The sequence below is a fragment of the Empidonax traillii genome, unplaced genomic scaffold (genome assembly GCF_003031625.1).
Source record: "Empidonax traillii isolate 1590-97213 ecotype Southwest subspecies unplaced genomic scaffold, ASM303162v1 scaffold57:size2250009, whole genome shotgun sequence".
Taxonomy (NCBI): Eukaryota; Metazoa; Chordata; class Aves; order Passeriformes; family Tyrannidae; genus Empidonax; species Empidonax traillii.
Window position 1 is genome coordinate 2,010,760 of NW_020955250.1, and position 18,162 is coordinate 2,028,921.

Genomic DNA, 18,162 nt, shown 5'->3' on the forward strand with positions numbered 1-18,162 from the left:
AGCTTTGAATATTTATTTGATCTCTGGGAGGAGATCTCTGCTTCCTCCTTTGCTTTTGGTTTCAGGTTTTTTCCAATTAAAAGTCAGAGAATGTCAACCTAATTCCAGCTGAATCTCACCCAGTTCCCCCACATGCATTTAGTAGGAGACACAGCTGACATCACAAAATTAGAGTTACTACAGCTGCCTCATCCGTGAACCCTGAAGGGATCTTTGACATAGCTCTCAAAGATTAAAATTATTTTCCCTTTGAGCATGTCAGGGACAAGCAGGAAAGTGCAAGATTCACCAGAAAATCCTGCTGGAGATCTGCTTTCCTGGGATTTTCACTGCATTATAAACTCACGTGCAGCGAAGGCAGCAGATTTGAGATGATCTTGGAGCTGTTTTCAGAATTTGGGATGTGCTGAGGTCATTCTCTCAGTCCCCAGTGACAGCTACATTAGGTTCCTGCTGCCAGACCAAAGCTGGTGCTCCATTTCAGATGTGTTCTTGATCACAGAGTGGAGACCCACACTGAACACCCCTTCCCCATCCACAGTTCTGTAAAGGACAACTAGAAATGTACAAGGACATCATAAAGGAGAAGATCTCTGTTCACCAACACAGAAGTCTCTGTCCTCCAAAGTATTTGCTCTTCATCTCCCAATGTTTTTTTCAGGCTTTCCCACGCAGCCTCGTGACTCATAAAGGAGCTATTCTTTCTTTCCTTGGGACCTGAGCTCACAGGAGGCTCTAAATCCAGTGTTTTGTCTTCTTGTGTGTCTGCCTTCAGAACTCAAAACTACATGAACTCTATAAATAAAGACTGCCTTTTGTTGTTTTCCTGGTAAATGACCAGTAAGGCTTATACTAAGTTCCTGTTAAAGGTCATTTCTGAGTTCTGATAAATCAAGGGAGTAACAAACTTTTTCTTTTTCCCTGTGACGTGGTATGTCCAGAAAGGTCTGTTTGTACTAGCTGGGTAAGTTCAGTGAGCAGGAGTCTTGAAAACTAATCTTAGTACTTTGTCAGTCGTGACAATGAGAAGCATAAAAATATTATGGAGTTTGGAACAAATAATTGCTTTCTTGGCTTACAGACAACCCTGTTCTCGAGTACCCTGGGTTATAATAGCATTTTGTCAGTTTGTTAATCAGAGATGGAAAAATACAGCACAACTAATCTCCGTGGCTGCCAAGTAAGATGTGTACATGTGATGCTGATAGACCTGGAACTTCCAGGAGTGGGATCATGCAGTTCAGAAAGGTGTCTAAGGATTATGGAAATCTACTGCCTTGCCAGTGTGCTGGCACTCCTCGCCCTTCCTGTGCTGCCTCACCCCACATCAGGGGCTCTCCAGGGCCACAGGGATTGTTCCATGCTCGTGTTCCTTTTCAACACCTGTAATTTAGAGGCAGCCAAGCAGCTGTGTACACACTGGATACATAAAAGGAGCACGTGTGTTGGAAGCACAACCTCTGGTTTGACAGGTTCAACAATCCCACTGTCGCTTCCCGTAGCAGGCTGTCCCAGATCAAAGGGCTTGTACTGTTCCCTGGCCACAGGTTTTTTAGGACAGGGCTACAGCACCAAGTACATGTCCTGCTTGTAACACAACACCCTGTGATTATTTATGGACCCTCTTCTGGGGACACTTTGCTTGGTTCAGAGGAAATAGGCCACGATTACTTGGAGCCTGGCAGGCAGGTGCTTCCTGTGATACCTAGAAAAACCCTGAATCTAACGAATTGAACAATCAGCCAAACACAAGCTTGATGCTAAATATCAGACTCTTTACGTATACTTATTGTTCTCTAACCTTTTTGAACAGCCAGGCTGGCTGAAGGTATCTTGATAGAAAGATATGACTGTACAAACAGTCCATGGCTGGTTTCGAGCTTGAATTGATGGGGAGAAAATCACTGTGCTGGAAAGTAATTGAAAACTTTCCAGAAAGCAGCAGCTCTTGCGTGGCTGTGAAAACCACTTGCTGTTTGAATAAATTAACCTGTTACACTTACTTGTACCTATGCCTTGCCTTGTCAAAGCTGCCCTGGAGGTAATGAAGAGAAGGTGGCTGCGCCATTGTATCCTGGCAGGGAAGACAAAGGTGCTACAAGCTGTTGCTTTTTGCGTGTGAGGTGAATGGGGCTTGAAGGCTCATAGATGCAGATCTGCCACGACAGCATAAGAGAAATTTTCCTCCAGCAGCTGCTCTGCTCAGGCATCCATCTCTGTGAAAAACGAACAGCACACTAAAGCAATGCCTCATGCTCTTCACTGGCTGTTCAGTATTTTGGGGAACACACAATTATTGTTCAGCAACTAGGAAATAGGAATATAGCTGGAGGGGGTTCCAGCTCACCTGAGGGAGCCAGGCTGCTGCTCTGACAAGCATTTTGACAGCTATTGCTCACTACAGCGCTCAGCTTTGTGCAGCCACCCTCACGTCTTGAGCACCCTCCAGATGATGCAAATCTTTCCATTTCCTCTTGGACAAAATGAAGCACTAGAACGCTGGTTGGTGCAAATGAAGAGAAAACACAGTGAGACACAGCAGGAGTGTCTGCCTCAGTGCCTGGAGCAGTGTGACAAGCCCTGGCAGCTGTGGCCAGAGGACAAAGCACTGGGCACGGTTTGAGGCCTGCTCAGGCATTGGGTCAGTGGTGACTTTACAAGACTAGGGCTACCTTTATGAGGGTGGCTTCTGTCTGCCTTCATGTGGTGCCCACTGATGCTTGTTGACCTGAAGAAATACACAATTGGGCTTGTAGGAATCCTCCTGTAAAATAAAATGCCCGTAACAAAAATACTGTGTTGGTAGTGAATAATACTGATTGGCTTTGTCTTTACCCTGCAGGCCTGAAAGAACATTTACGGGCTGTCCTCCAAGATCCATGAACCAATATTTAGGCTCCCTTTACTTAGCCTCCAGGGCTGAAATCTGGCCTTTGCTGTGTAAGTCACAGCATGACATTTTGCTGATCTTGTAATCGCAAGGCAGCGGTCAGTGGTAATGTCAGGCTGAAAAGGTTAAACCCTGTTTGCCTTTTTACCATTGTTCAGCTTCCAGTCATTTCCCTGCTGAGGAACTGAGAGAGGCTGGACCTTATGGGGGAGGGCTTTGTGCCCTCAGTTTTGGCTCTCACATCTCGTGTGCTGGGGCCTGACCTGCCCAGGCAGGACTGCAGCCAGAGCAAAAGATTTTGTGCCAGTCTGTTGTTGTCTGTGAGAATTAGAGTAGCAGGTTTGTACTGTTCTGCCAGTCTCATTAGGAGTAGCCCCTCCACAGAGTAGACGTAGGCACATTGTTCACCTGAATGCCACCCACACTAAGTGAAATATATACTCCAGAGTACAAATATTTAAAAAAAACCACCCACCTAAAGTAATCGAAACATAGTTATTAAAACCTTTTATGTTACTCTGCAGTACAATGTAAATTGTTCCTTTCAATTAAATTTTGAAATACACTAGATTACATCATTTAAATAATCGCAAACTCTGAGGTTCACTATCAGTGGTAGCAGAGCTGTATTTACATATACTTCTGAGATACTTCAGATGCAGCATTATGTTCCAGTCCCTAAGTCAGTTAAATAACAGACTTTCATTTGGGTATGCTGCTCTTCCACAGGTTCTACACATATGTGGGGTGTATGTGTCAGAGAGCAAAAACTCCTTTTGTTCATGTTTGCCTTTTTTTTTCTTTTCTTTTTTTTTTTTTTTTTTGCTGTGTGCATGCAGCTGAATTTGAGCAAATTGACACCTACTTGATGTGGATTAAAGATGAAAGACCTTTCTTTTTAAACAAGTATTTTGACTGAATATACAGAGGTGAATAATGAAATACAGTCCTTAGGAGTAGCAGTGGAAAACATATTTTTCTGCAACTTTCATCCTCTGTTGCATAATACTGCACATAATTTTGACCCTGACTTTACCTAATGCTGATGAAATACAGTCAATAGTGGAAACCTCTCTCATCAAGACTGGCTTTCAACACAATCCATGCAATGGCAAGCATCATACATCATTCTCCTGCAGTGCAATATTAACAAGTTAAACAGTATTTTCCTCCAGTGATCTGCTCCTCGAGGGGAGACCATCTCTGTATATACGAGTCACAAACTGGTTGCGAGTCCTGAGGCTGGAGACCAGCTGTGGTGCTTCCAGTGCTGTTGAGAATCTTTGGGGGCCAGACTCCTCCCTGTGTTGTCCATGGAGCACAGCAAGTTCAAGCCACTGATGGTCTCTGCACGTGACATTGGCCAAGCCAAGTCTGCCCGTGCAGGACTCAGGGCCTGGTGTGAGGAGTGCTGATCATGATGTTGGGCAGCGCGTTCCGCCGCTTCTTCCAGGAGCCCAGCTCCCTGGAGTACCGCCTGATCTGCCTGAACCAGTGGTGAGTCCGTGCCCGGTCGCTGTCCCGGAACACAAACGCCTCCCTCCTGATCTCAATGAGTTCAAAAGTGTCGTCACAGTCGGGATCAGTGGAGACAATGCAATTACTCAGCCTCAAGGGCTCCCTGAGCAAATGGAACTTCCCGTTATTTTTGTCTCTGATGAGTACCAGCACGGCATCCTTCACAGGCCCTGGCTCAGCTGATTCCAGGCTGGACTCGGACACACGTTTCATGTTCACCAGGAGGAGGACCTGCATGTTCTGGAACTTCAGGGTCTTGCTGCCTTTCTTCACCCACTGGCCATCGGGGGGCTGGGCCAGCTGCAGAGACCCCTCCATCACAAATCGCGTTTCCTCGCGCAGCCAACCAACAGTTTTGAGTGCAGTTTCTCTCATCTCAATATTAATGACTTCCCTCTTCTTCTTGCTGTCCTGGCGAAAGGATCGGAGGGTCCACGTGTTCCCCTCCTGCTTGGTTTTCATGTTGATGTGCTCCAGGTGGGACTCGATGCGGCTCTTGGCCTCCCGCAGGCTGCCGTGATCCGGGTGGTACTCGGTGGTGGCCTTGATGATTCTGCTGAGCAGCAGTGGGTACTTGGTGACTCTTTGCAGGGGAGCCATCAGGAAGGACCTCAGGTTCATCCGCCGCAGTGCGGTGTTGTCATTCTGGGAGACATTGAGGAATATTCTGCAGAGATTTAAGAAGAGAGAATGAAATGGCAGCTGTTCTGCCGGCAGATGCTGCGATCCCAAAAGCAAATGAACAACATGGTGCTGCTGGGCACTGCAGCCCCCCAGGTTTTGCAACCTCGTGAATTCTGTCTTCTCAGAGACCAACCACAATTTCTGCCCCTGTGCTCAGCTGCAGAACTGTGATGAGGTGCCTGGGACACCAGCACATGGCATCCTAACAGTCTTCCATCAAATCATAAAATAACAAGGGTGTGATCTTTCCCTGGTACCCCCGACATAGACACGAGGCAGATACATGAGCTTATATCTGATTGTATTAATTTGTAGCACCTTTCATCATTAGATTACACAGCACTCTAAACACGAATTTGGTACTGTCATCATTTTAAGCTGAGCAATGGAAAGAGAAATGTTCCAGTAAGCTGGGGCTAGGAATGGGAAACAAATTCAAACCACGTGTGCCTCACAGTGGCTTTTCCCAGTGGAAATCCAACCCGGGCTCCAGTACAGGGACTGAGAGCTGTTCTCAGCTGAGCACTATTTCATGATAGTTCAGTGTAGTGGTCAGGGGGCAGACACTGCTACCACAAAACATGGCTGGGGACCAACTGGTTGCCTCAGTGGAGATACCAAGGACTCAGTATTGTTTGGAGAATACATTACTGTCCTCATCCCAACAGAGAGCAGTGATAACTGAAGGAAGTTAGCATCAAACTTTGATCTAGTTGGGCTGACAAGGGCTTCACACTCAGCCTGATGTCTTTCTGTCCCCAAAGCCTGGATGAACATACTCAGCCACGTTCTCACCTGAGCAACTCTTTTTCCTTCTCCAGTGCATTGAGCATGTTCACAGAGGAGGACTGCTGGAGGCAGTAGGTCTGGAAGGCCGGCAGCATGTTGACAAACTCTAGGAATATTTCTCCGATGCACACGGTCATCAGGTCATCATCCCCCTGCAAGGATGCAATAGATCCCCTGCTTGGTTAGCTCAGGAGGGGCACAGCCACAGAGCCTGCATTCAGTCCTGTCAGCATGACCCTGCTGCAGGACTTGGGGAGCACCAGAGCAAAGGTGGAGCTGGGCTCACCCTTCCTGGTGGAAAGGCAGTCCCTGCAGGTCGAGGGGAAGCAGTCCATGGGGAGGGGAAGGAAAGCTGGTCTAACTGCTTGCTCTTCCACACACAAAGAGCTGTCTTTTCTCCTCCTGTGCACTCAGCCAGCTCACCAGAGCAGGGGCTCAAAGGCCGGAGTGAGTGTCCTATTTCAGAAGGGTTTACTGGGGCCCTGCAGCAGTGCATAAATTAACAGAGAGAATTTAGGAGCAATTGTGCAGGGGAGGCTTGTAACTCAGTAACACCAATGGCACCTAACAACTTCTCCAGTTGCTCCCAGCAACTGGCCTTGCTGGGAAGCAGTCTCCTTCAGTTGTGTTACTGGCTACTTCGATGACTAGAGGGAAAAATAAATACCATGGTAAATTGTCCTCTGATTTCTGGATGTGTAATAAGTTATGGGAATAGCAAGAATTTGGTGCCACATAATGCTTTAAACTCTGTCAAGGTGTATGCTCCTGACACGCTCTGCAGTCACTACTCATGTCAGCAGCAGGAGAGGGAGCAGTTCTTTGGCTGCTGGCAGCTTTTCGTTACAGTACTGAGCTCTGACTGCCAAGGCAAGATGGAGGAGCTGGGGAAACCCAGAGCTGTTTGTAAAAGCCATTGCCTCAATAAATTTTTCACAGGGAACATCAAACGGACAGTGCACATCTGTCTTCACTGTGCCAGGTTGTCCAAATTGCCAGCTTTTGAGACACGTGTCACTCAGTCTGACATGCAGGGTTTCAAAGAGGGAGAGGAGGGATGTGTCTCCTAGAGAGCAAATTATCCTGGAGAAACCGACACAGCAACAAATGGGGTTTGGTTTCTTAAAGAAAAGAGGATGTGGAGCTGTTTAAATGTCCTTTGCAGTGACTATCTGCTGCTCTAGTCTTATTTTTATTTCTCTGCCCTTTGACCACCATGCTGGTAGGGCAGGAAAGCTCCTTTTGTGAGGCAGGTGCATAGGGTGGTACACAGCCAGTACACAGAGCTGTAGAGCAGGGAGCAGCCTGCGCTGCCTGACCCTGTAGCCAGCCTAGAGCCAAGCTGCACAAAACTGCAAGCCAAGGCAAGCACAGCCAAGCCAGCATGAAGTGAGCCAGCTCAGGGCTGCAAGAGCACTGCCGGAGAGACAGACCAAGCTGAGCTCTGTGCCCACTGGTCACACTCTTACCAGCATCCAGGCTAACCAGCTTAGAGCTAACTTTGGTAATGGGACCATTAGGTCCTGTAAATGGGATAAATGAGCAGGACTACTGGTGGCCTGTGAGGCCAGTGGCATTATCACAGCAGAGAGTGAGGCCAGCAGCTATGACCTGGCACACAGCTTCTGAAATCACTAGTTTACGGTAGCTGAGGGAGCAAGGGACTAGATAGATGACCATAACCAAGGAGTCCTCCCTCCTGGTCCTCTGCTCCAGCTATGCTGCCCCACTGATACAAAACCTATTCCTACCTGCCCGGTCTGGCCCCTTCAGAGAGCACAGCATCGTACCTGGTCAAAGGCCTGATCGATCTCTTCCTGAAGTATCTCCAGGAAGTTCTCGTTGAGGTCGATGAGCTCCTGGATGTTGCTGAAGATGCCCAGGAGCTGCTCCTGGCTCAGCAGCCCGGCTGCCTGCATGGGGAGGTAGAACTCCTCTTTAATGATGCGCAGGTCCTCTCCATAGCTGGCCTCTGTGTTGACGAACTCCAGCACAGACTCCTTGCGCTCCGTCCTGCGCTTGCGGCACTTCTCGCAGAGGTCAGCCCGCCTCTGGTTGCAGTTCTGAACATCTGTCTCCACCGGCAGGTCCCTTTCTCCGCAGTCAGTGCAGGGACGGTGGGCTTCCCAGGCCTGCAAGGAGCTCAGCGTTTCAGATGCCCTGTTCCTCCACTTCCTGGCTGGCATCTGGCCAATGCCACTATCTGCCCTCTCCACATCCGCTGACTTGGTCCGGGTGCCCTCGCTGGGATCCAGGTCGTCCCGGGCATCGTTCACACCAACAATCCCACTGTCCGTGCTCAGGCTGCTGACATTGCTCCAGTGGTGTCTGGAGCGGAGGGAGCCCCGTGGGGCACGGCGGGTCTCGTCAAAGCTGCCACCATGGCCGAGGTTGGCTTTTGCTACCACTGGACCTGAGAACAGACACAAATCATTACAGGCACTGCCAGCTGCACAGAGCTCACCTGAGGATCTCTCGCCATGAGGAATCCTGGGGGGACAGGCTAGATCTGGAGAAGCAGGGCTCTGAACTGCCTCCCCTCCCTGTTTTGCTGCTGAGACTGGTTAGAGTCAGAAGCAAATAGCTCCCAGGTGAAGCCTGGAGCCTGTCACCCCTGCACTGCCCATACTTGTGAACTCATTTGGGCTGCCTCTTCCCCTGCCACCCGCCAGGCAGGGACAGAGACGCAGCAGAGTAGATCCTGATTTCTTGCATGCCTGGGTACAACCCAGAATGCTTCCCTTCCCCAGGTCATAGAGTTACTCCATATTTACAGCAGCACAGCAGGCTCAGCATCTGGCCCCTCAGCCCCTCCGAGTGTGTACCATAGTCCCGCTCCTGCCGGCGTTTCTGCGCGTGCTGCCGCGCTGCAGCCGCGATCTTCAGCTCCAGCTGCTTCCTCTTCACCGAGTCTGTTGGCATAGGGTCACTGAAGTGGGGCCGCAGCCGGCACTCCCGCTGGGCCTTCGCACCGTCCGTGCTCTCGTGGACGATGTCAGAGCTGGATCGGCGACAGCTGGGACTGGGAGTCTGCAACAAAGGCAGGAAGGGGTTTGGAGCAAGGCTGTGGTCAAAGTGGCACCTGGTCTGCAGCCACTGGACTTTAATTGACAAGGCAGAGGAAAGGCAGCTCATCAGCAGGGGGATTGTGAATGCAGCTTCACTACATGACCATTAAGGAACCTGTTCCCTCTGGTCCCTCTGTCTTGCTCAGTCCTAAGAACAAGAACCCCTTTCCCTTTGCTGTTGTGTAGCTCTGAGCACACAAGGGGGTTGGATCATGGCTGTCAAATACCCATGAAGGAGTCAACAGCACAGCCCAGGCCAGGGGCCTGTTCCCAGGAATCTGAGCTATCTTGCCTCTGCTCTGTGAACATTTTGGTGCAGCAACTGCATCCTCCATGCCTTACCTACATCAGCAGTTTGACCAAGAGGGGACTAGGAGGGAGTCTGATCTCCCAGACACTCTGGAAGCCATGAAGGCACTATTGTTGAACTCTCTGAAAGAAATGCAGTGGCATGTAGGCAGGGGCACAAAACCAACTCCCGTTTCACTAACTGTAATAAAAAAGGCACTTTTTTAGAAGTGCTTCTAACAGAGTTTAATCACTCATGGAAGTTGGTGTGATTTCAGATCGAAGGCTCCCAGCCTGCCCAGATCCTACAACCAAGGGATCCTTCAGAGCTTCTAATGAGGAAAAAGTCCTGAACACAAGAGAGGTGAATTCCTCTCCCTTACATTCCCTGCAGGTGGAGTGTCGCTGGATGTCTCATTGCTTGGCTTGTCCTCCCAGGTCTCTGTTGCCATGGACATCGCTGTGGGCTGCTGGCTGTCCTCCGGAGGTGGGAGATCAGCTTCCCTCAGATCACACTGTCCCTTGGAGGGGGATTTGGCAACAGTCTCAGCATTGCAGCTGCAAGAGAAGAAGCAGATTCTGATGAACATCATGGATACAGTTGTCCTGCTGTTCCTGACACAGATGAGACTGAGCAGCGAGCCCCAGTTCGAACAATCATCCGCAACAGTTCAGGGAAAGTGCAGGCAGGAATCATGACTGGTCCAGCATGGATGGCTGTACATGCATTTTAGAGGGGCTCTAAGCACAGCTCAGTTAAGGCAGTGCAAATTGGGTAACTGCACTCTTGCCAACATCCGTCTGGGTTATCAAGTCTTGGGTGTTCACAGGGCATTTTTGTGTCCACAAAACATGAGGTTCTCCCCAGGGACCAAAAAAACTTCTTTCTAAGTTAGGCCATATCCATATTTGCTGCTATTTAAAGAGGTGTTGTCAACACAGAAAACATATTGCTCATCTGGAAGAAAACCTGCTAAAAACCATAATACTTTGAAGGGATTAGAGGTTTAAAGGAGCTTTCCCTCTGGTTTTCATTTCTTATGATCCCAAGCCCACTGAAACCACTGGAAAGATACCCCCTGCTTTCAGTGATCTCAGGATCAGGCCTTTTGGTGCACTTAAGAGACCTGAAAAGATTGGCAGAGTCTGTTGCTCTCACTTGGCAATTTTGGGATGCCCTTATTCACGGCTGTCTGGTGCTAACATGGGCCTGGTCTGGCTGATACAGGCAGCCTGTTCCAACCCCATGTTCCCCTCTCTGCAGACACCAGCACCTCTCCAGACAGACACAGTCTGGTGCAAAACCACTGACTTGACAGAGTAGTTGACAGGCTGTCGTTTGTGATACTACTTGTGATACTTTTTTTTTAAGACTCTCTAAGACACCTTATTTCCATGCATAATGAAGCCTGCTTGGAAGAATTTTTTTTTTTTTTTTTTTTGGATTTCCTTTATTTTTATGGACTTGGATCCCTTTACAAAGAAATGCTGTGAGGACTGGATATGGATGCTTGTATATACAGGAAGCCAAAGTCTGGAACACATTTCAGGTTATGCACATATTTTATGCTTAACAAAAATCTCCTATGAGAAAAATCTGCTTCTTCTTAAAGGCTTCACTTGTGAACTTATGCTGATAGGTCATACTGCTAATGTGCAATTCCAACAGTGTCAGCTACAAGCAAACACATGAGACAGATGGGCATTCTCCTTACAGTGAGTGACAGTTGGCTCTGATAACAAACCATCAGCCAATACTGAAATCGCTGAAGAGGGAACAAACTTCCCAGGACACAAACTGTCTCTGTTGTCAGGCCAGAAAAGTTGGTTTGCATCTTTCCAGCTGATGCTTTTTCATCTTCCTCCATTTATGCTTCCAGGTCCCTGCTGACACTACCAGTTTAAAAGAGTTTAGATGTGGCTTGCACAGCAACACTAACAGTGCCAACAGCAGGCTCACGGCTTTCACTTTTTGTTGTCACCCTCCAGGTCTCTATTGCCCAGCCTGCAGAAAGGGGATACCAACATCAGCACTGTCATGAAGCAGTCTGTAGCAGGGACTGTGTCAGCCCCCTTACAGGGCTGCAGTAAGAGCAGTGCAGGAACACAGCAAGGCTCTGGTCACATCCTGAAACCAGTCTTGAAATCATATGGGTTTAAAAAATATACCTGACCTCACGTACTCCCAGCCAGATCGTTTCACCAACCTTTCACTGAGTTGGGTAAAGTATGAACAGCTCAGCTGGCCACACTTATGGGAGGGGAGGCACAGGTCAAGGAGCAAGAAGGCTCTTGAGGATGATGTGCTACTGCTAGAAAACCACCCATTCCAAAAGATGCTCCTGCTCAAACAGCTCCTGGTTGAAACACACAGAAAGAGGCACAGAGAGGCAACACAATGTGTCCAAGGTCAGTAGCAGAGCTCATAACTGAAATATTATCTTCTTGATCACACCACCTACCACCACACAGACTAGACTCTCAGAGAGATGCTGAGCTTTCATTTATCATTTTTACAGTGCTTCAAAATCATCCACTTAAATATGGGAAGTACTCCAGGATGTTACTGCTCCGTTAAGTGAAGCTGACAGCAGCTCTCTGCAGACCAGATGCCACCACTTACTGTGGTTTCCATAACCCAATAGGGATATTTTAAAAAAATCTCCAGCCATGACCTGCAGTGGGAATAAGAGCCAGTACTACCCAGAGAGCTGAGCTAAGGAAACATTACTGAAGACTGAGAAATTCAATCCACCCCAGGGCTGGTCAGTGAGAGGTAAAAAAGGCAATGATGCAAAGCCCACCTTGTGTGAAAGGAGATTTCTTCATCCCTGCTTTGAGTGCTCTACTTCTAGTTGTGATTAGAATTCTCTTGCATGACGTACTGGCCATGTGGTGTTGGGGCAAGTGCTGCTTCACTCACCAGGAGTGTGATCAGAGGGATGTGGGCAAAACAGGGAGGATACAAGCAGTTTTGTAGAACCACAGCTTCGAGTACTCCTTCAACCTTTGCCTCTGGTTAGGAGGAAGAGGAGACATTGCCAAGAAAACAGGATATTGCCTCTTTCTCCACTCCCTGGCAGAGATCTGTGCTGCCAACAGGTCTGCACCATTGCCTGCTCAAGCAGTCCCCTCTGCCCTCATGTAGAGCTGCAGAAGGTGGGACTCTGGCATATTTCCTCCTGATCAAACCATGTGCTGGGACAGGAGTTTATGCCTGGGATTGACATCAGTTTTTCTTGTTCCCCCCCAAGACAGGTGATGCACTTGGGCCAGCACAGGGAGGATATGTTCTCTTTGAATGTCTTTTTAAACCTCTGGGTCATCCTCTCTGAATCTCATGGAAGCAGAAGCACTGGGGGTGTGGTGTACAACTGGAAATGCACGTGATTTCCTTCACGGTCTCTATGGGACTCTTCATGCTTGTATCATTGTCCAGGCCAGCAGTTCTCAGCCCTTTTCACATGTTCCTGACTCCTTCTGACTCATGGAAACATTTTTATGCACACCTTCCCTGCTGTCACTTGCTTCCCTGACTTGGAGTCCTCTGCTATGGGAAGCTGGTATTCTACCCACCATCCTGGTGTCATCCCAAATACAGACCAACACTCTTTTCAGGAAGTCTTCTTTCTTAGTCATGTCTTTTGCTTCTTTGTGCAGGTTTCTATTGTCACCATATCCCCCATTTCACAGACACAACCCCCTGGTCCTTTCATACCCTTACCCAGAACAATTTGCCATTTAACCATTTCAGGAAGTGGACTATGTATTGAAATGCTTACGGGATTTCCACCTAGATCTCAACACCCCTTCCCAGCCAGGACTACAATCTAAATTAAAGGCATCCAGTGACTGACGAGGGGCCTAAAGCTGCCATAATTTCAAGACTGAAAATCAAATCTTCCCTGATGAAATATTAAGTCAATTGAATGAGTCTTAACTAATTAACTATGAATTACTAGGGAGACAGTTAAATTACAGACAGAACTGCTTTGTAAAACTGTAACACTTACACAGAACCACTAGAAAGAGAAGACAATTTTAGCTATTCTATTCTGTGACACTCCATCACAACATCTCTACCAAGGGCTTGCTGAGCTCAGTATCACTGGAAATGGGACGGAATCCTCAGCTTTCAGCTCATTTCATTTAGAAGTTAGAAAAAATGTGGCCTGGATGTCAACGATCATAGGACCCAATTTAGGTCCATTTAGGACCCATTAGGGTACCATTTAGGACCCAAAACATTCAGACAAAAAGTCTCTCACCTCTGCAGTGAGAATCAGCTTGAGTAGTGAATATTCAGGCACATTACAGTCTCAGGTGAAAATGATGGAAAAATGAAAAATTTCCATAAAAAGGAAACTCGAGTTCCTACTAACCAGTGCTTTGGCAATAACAATTACCATTAACTGATGTTATTATTACAGAAAATAAACAGGCCAGGCTGGTTCCTTCACATGAAACAACCTCTCTCATCCTGGAACCACTGTCATCCTCATTTTTAGATCAACTATCATTTTGATGTTAATAAAATCACTTCATAGATTTTAACAAATCCAACTAGGGAGACTGAACACATTCACAGAAACAAAAACCACTGTAGATATTAAAAGCAAAAAAACCCACACTGAAACCATAGAGGCCCTGGGCAGGAAGTGTTTGGAGGCCAGGAGAGTAGTGGGAAGATCATATGCACTGCACATTTCCTGTACTTTGCTATGCATTCACCTTGAGCTCCAGATAGTAGTCAAACCTTTGATGTGCATGGAGGCAGCTATTCCTACACTCTTACTCATGGCTTGTGCCAGGCTGTGTATTTCATTTCACATCCATGACAAAAATAACCCACTCAGTGAAAATGGCTGCATACCACAGCCTTCTCATCTGCTTCTTCATTGGGTTTTCATGCTCTAGAAAAAAAGCACAAGGGCTGGGCTGGACAGATGAGGGAAGAGTTTAGGGCTCTGACACCACCTGTTTCCCTTTGGAATATAAAGCTGCAGAAGTATTTCTGCTTGTCACTCTGCTTCAGCTTCACAGAAGTTCTTTCAGATGACTTTGCAGAAGTCACTATTGTCTCCTCTGAAACATGAGTCCAGTCTCAGAGCCCATGCACTCCAGAAATACCACAACAGCATACAAGGTCGATGCCCTGGCATTTCACACACTGATCTGTGGGTTGCAGAAGCAGCCAGGAACCAAGTCAAATGCAATTCCTGGCAAAGCCAGCCATGAAAGCCAAGCGCATGGAGAAAAACCACTCCACCAACACTTATTCCTCCTTTTCCCATCAGCCTTATCTCGTGACAAGACAGTGATAACTGCCCCAAATCCTCAGCTTCTAGAACTTTGCTGATTCCTATTGAGCCGCCCTGCATTGTAAGGGATCCACTTCTCTTTGGCAGGAGAGAGGTAACAGGACTGCAGTGTCCAAAACTAGGATAGAGAAAAAGCAGTCCTTGTGGACATCTTTCCCAGAGAAGGGGAAAACCACGGTTGGAGAAGATGAAGGAAGACTTTACACAAGCATTTTCTCTCTCTGCCTACACTGAGTTGGCAGGTGAGCAGTATTTGCGAGTGTTTTCACTCACTGCTGTGTGGGTCTGCAAAAGGTGGTTAAAGACTCAGAGCAGCCACCTTGCTCATTTGCTGGTTCACTACATACAGGCAGCGAGTGAAAGGACTTGTTGCTGCGTGTCACACTATCTAAATTCATGTCCTCCAGTGGTAGGACAGACTCTACATCTTTCTTCAAAGGAATCGTATTAGTACTTTGTATCCCTTGTCTGTCTTCTATTTTTAACAGATGATTTAAAAAAAAAAGACATTTCAACAATTTAATGCAGAAATAAAATGGGTGGGAATTTCTGTGTCAGAACTACCAATGGTTGCTGTCTTTACAGGATTAAGGTGCACAAAAAGGCAAAGTCTAGATGAAAATGCTTTTTGATGTTTAATCCTACGCAAAGATGTAGTTTAAGCTCAACAGCTTAAAGACATGTCCATGTGGCTATCACAGACTCTAAGATCAAAGGCTCTGCCAACAATGCATTTATGCTACAGGACTTAAATGTACATATCAGGAGAAAGACCAGATCATTAACAAGGGAACTGCTTTCAGGTGACCCCATGGAGCATGTTACCTTTTCTTAATAAGTTCCAAGGCTGAACCTATGAATTCATCCTTCATTTTTTGTAGCTTAGCTCCGTAGCTGGATAAGTCTGTGGCTTCTAACAGCAGCGATGAACAGCAAGAGGACTGGGCTTCAGAAGCTGGGGACTGCCCTGCAAGGTGGAGGACATCATTTAATTTTCTTGTCTCTCCTTTCTGCTGCTCATCACTCAAGATCTCCTGCCCAGCTCTGTGTATTGCTACTGCCTGTAAAGGTGATCGTGGAATTGGACTGGAGCAAATAGGGACTGACGATGTATCTGGGCTGGAGGTCTGGAAGGTTTTGTCCTTCACCTCAGGACTGCTCATCCTGAAACCATCCCATGTGGCTGGATATTGGGAAAAGCCAGCAGAGGTGTGGTTTTCATGGAATACATCATCATCATCATCCTCCGCTGTGACAGCAGATTCATTCACAGCTTTGGTCCCCAGAGCTTCTGAACAGACATTCTTTTCCTCCTCCAGTGTCTGGTTTGCAGGCAGACCCTTATTCAAGCAATCTGTTGTCTCACTGCTGCTGGTAGATGAATTCCCTTCCTTTCTTCTCATCTGCTTGAATTCCTCAAAGGTGGGTATGTAGAGCCTCCCTTTACAGCGACCTTTCTTGCTCTGTCCCAATGTGACTTTGTCATCTGGTTCCCCACTGTATTGTTCTAGGGTTTCTGCTGTTCTGGATTTGCCCATCTCATGGCTTTCCCCAGTGTGCTGAAGGGGCAAATTGGGGGAGCTATTCTGCCTTCGGAGCTGAAGCCTCCTCTGAGCCTCCTGCTTGATGTCGTCTGGACTGATGATGCTGTGTGCAAAGCACAGTCCCTGTCTCCCAGTGAGGCTGTGCCTGAGTGCAGTGTGTTCCACCAGCACCGTGCAGTAGTTGACAGCACAACCGTTCTTGCACTGCCGGCATACCTGGCACTCAAAGATCTCCCGGGCCATCAGGTCAGGCAGGGCCACCTGGGGACGCACTGGCTTACAGGGCTCTGCCACCTTACTGCTGTGCAGCCTCAGCTTCTCCTTCAGCTCTTTTTTGGCATCCCCACGTAGGGCTCTTTCCTCTGCAGAAGGGAAGAGCCACTGAGGCACTTTGGCAAAGGGAGGGAGGAGCACGTTGTGTGCCGATCGAGACGTCTGTTTAGCGTGGAGAGAAAGGTTTCTCAGAGAGTCCGATGTGTTCTGTACCGGGGCCACATCCACACAGCCTTCTGTCCACTGACTGGTGCCTCTATAGCGAAAGATGATCTCGTTATCCAGGCTCCGGCAGTGAGAATACAGCCCAGAGTCGGCAACTGTTGCCCAGTGAAGGTTCTCCACGCTCCGATACATCCGGTTTTCCACAGGACCGGCCAAAGGTGCCTTGCCCTTGTGGCAGTAGTCTAGAGTGTGGAAGTCCCCAGAAAAAATGTGAGTGTCTAGGTTCTTTAGTGGATGCATGCTGCTAACCGAAAAATCCTTTAAGCCATGTTGTGCACAGAGCTGATTATTTTGGCAGCTCGAGATCACCCGGCAGTGTTCCTGTCTCTCATCAACACTGATGTATGTCATAGCAAATGCACATGGAGGCTCTAAGACAGTGGCGTCTAGGGGGACAGGAGGGAGCTGGGGTGTCGCTTAGATGGCAGTCAGTGTCCACAGACCACAGACAGCACAGTGTGCTGCTGGGGACTCACTTAAGAGAGCTCTCACATGGGTGGAGTCGCCATGCGCAGAAGACCTGTGAATGGAAGGAAAGATGAGTTACTGAAGCAGCCTGGTGGTGACTCGCAGGATGCAACAGCAGGTCTGCTTCCAGGGAATGCAGAAGCCAACACCAACAGCTTGCGTAGGAACAGAGCAGCATAACTAGGAGATGAGCCACAGGGCTTGGGGCAGGGAATCTTTTTCTCCTCTAGCCAAGCCAACAGTGGCCTTACACTACCCATCTGAATTTGGAGAAGTTTATCCTACCTACCCTCAACAACTCCCTCACAATAACATGGTTCAACTCCAGTGACAAATGCTCAGAAGTGCTTGCTGCAGGCCCAGCTTACTCTCACTGCAGCACTTCAGGAGACGGCAGGTTTACAAGAGATAGTGAGGTTCTTGCCCTCAAAGGGGGTGCAGACAAGAGTGTGTGGGTTAAGGGGGAGGCTAGGAGTGTGAAAGGATCAGATAACACTGCAGTCTCCTGGAAGACCCAAGCAGCATGAAGGAAGAATAAAGGTGGTGGTTTTGTGACTAACAATCACACTGCAGCCCCTTACTGCTCTGATTCACCCTTCACAGGGAAGATGCATATGGGGTATTGACTGCATATGGTAGCCAAACATTGCCAAAGGCCTTCCCGGTGCAGAGACGAAGGTACCTCACAGACTTTCACACAGGTACCATCCTGACTCCTTAGACACAGGCCCAAATGATCACCCTCCATGAGACCCAGAAAGAGAAAGGTGTGCTTTCCAAGGCTGCTCCTATGAGCTGTGTTCAGCATTTGTAAGGACCAGGGAATCCAAGTGACTAAATCTCATGTCCAAAACAGAGAATTAAATCCCCAAACTCTAGTTTGGGCCAGCAGGATGAAAGCTAAGTATCTAAGTGATCGCTGGAAGTGGATGGAGCCCCCTTATGCTGAATGGAGAGACTCCAAATTTCTCACAAGGACTCCTAGACTTGCCAGCAGTCACACAAGGCACCAGTGTCTGCTACAGCTCAGTCCACTCCCTTCCTTGGCAAAGGCAACGAGTGAGTGCCACACATAAAGGACAGCAAGATTGGGC

General features: G+C 48.0%; 1 protein-coding gene across 8 annotated transcripts in view; it reads right to left on the reverse strand.

Moving 5' to 3' along the window:
* Positions 1-1,781: 1,781 nt before the first annotated feature.
* The window catches only part of LOC114055520, a 47,135-nt gene continuing 30,754 nt past the window's right edge, over positions 1,782-18,162 (reverse strand). For 4 of the 8 annotated variants that reach the window (XM_027879761.1, XM_027879758.1, XM_027879760.1 and 1 more), the window contains 6 exons: positions 15,384-17,120; positions 9,621-9,795; positions 8,707-8,911; positions 7,672-8,294; positions 5,888-6,033; positions 3,367-5,075 (listed from right to left, as the gene is read on the reverse strand). In XM_027879761.1, the coding sequence (XP_027735562.1) occupies positions 4,280-5,075; positions 5,888-6,033; positions 7,672-8,294; positions 8,707-8,911; positions 9,621-9,795; positions 15,384-16,951 (3,513 nt within the window). In that variant the 5' untranslated portion in view covers positions 16,952-17,120 and the 3' untranslated portion in view covers positions 3,367-4,279. Of the gene's footprint in view, positions 2,500-2,672; positions 2,765-3,366; positions 5,076-5,887; positions 6,034-7,671; positions 8,295-8,706; positions 8,912-9,620; positions 9,796-15,383; positions 17,121-18,162 lie in introns of those variants that run through there. The other 4 variants (XR_003570752.1, XR_003570753.1, XR_003570751.1 and 1 more) reach the window with 4 other exon arrangements.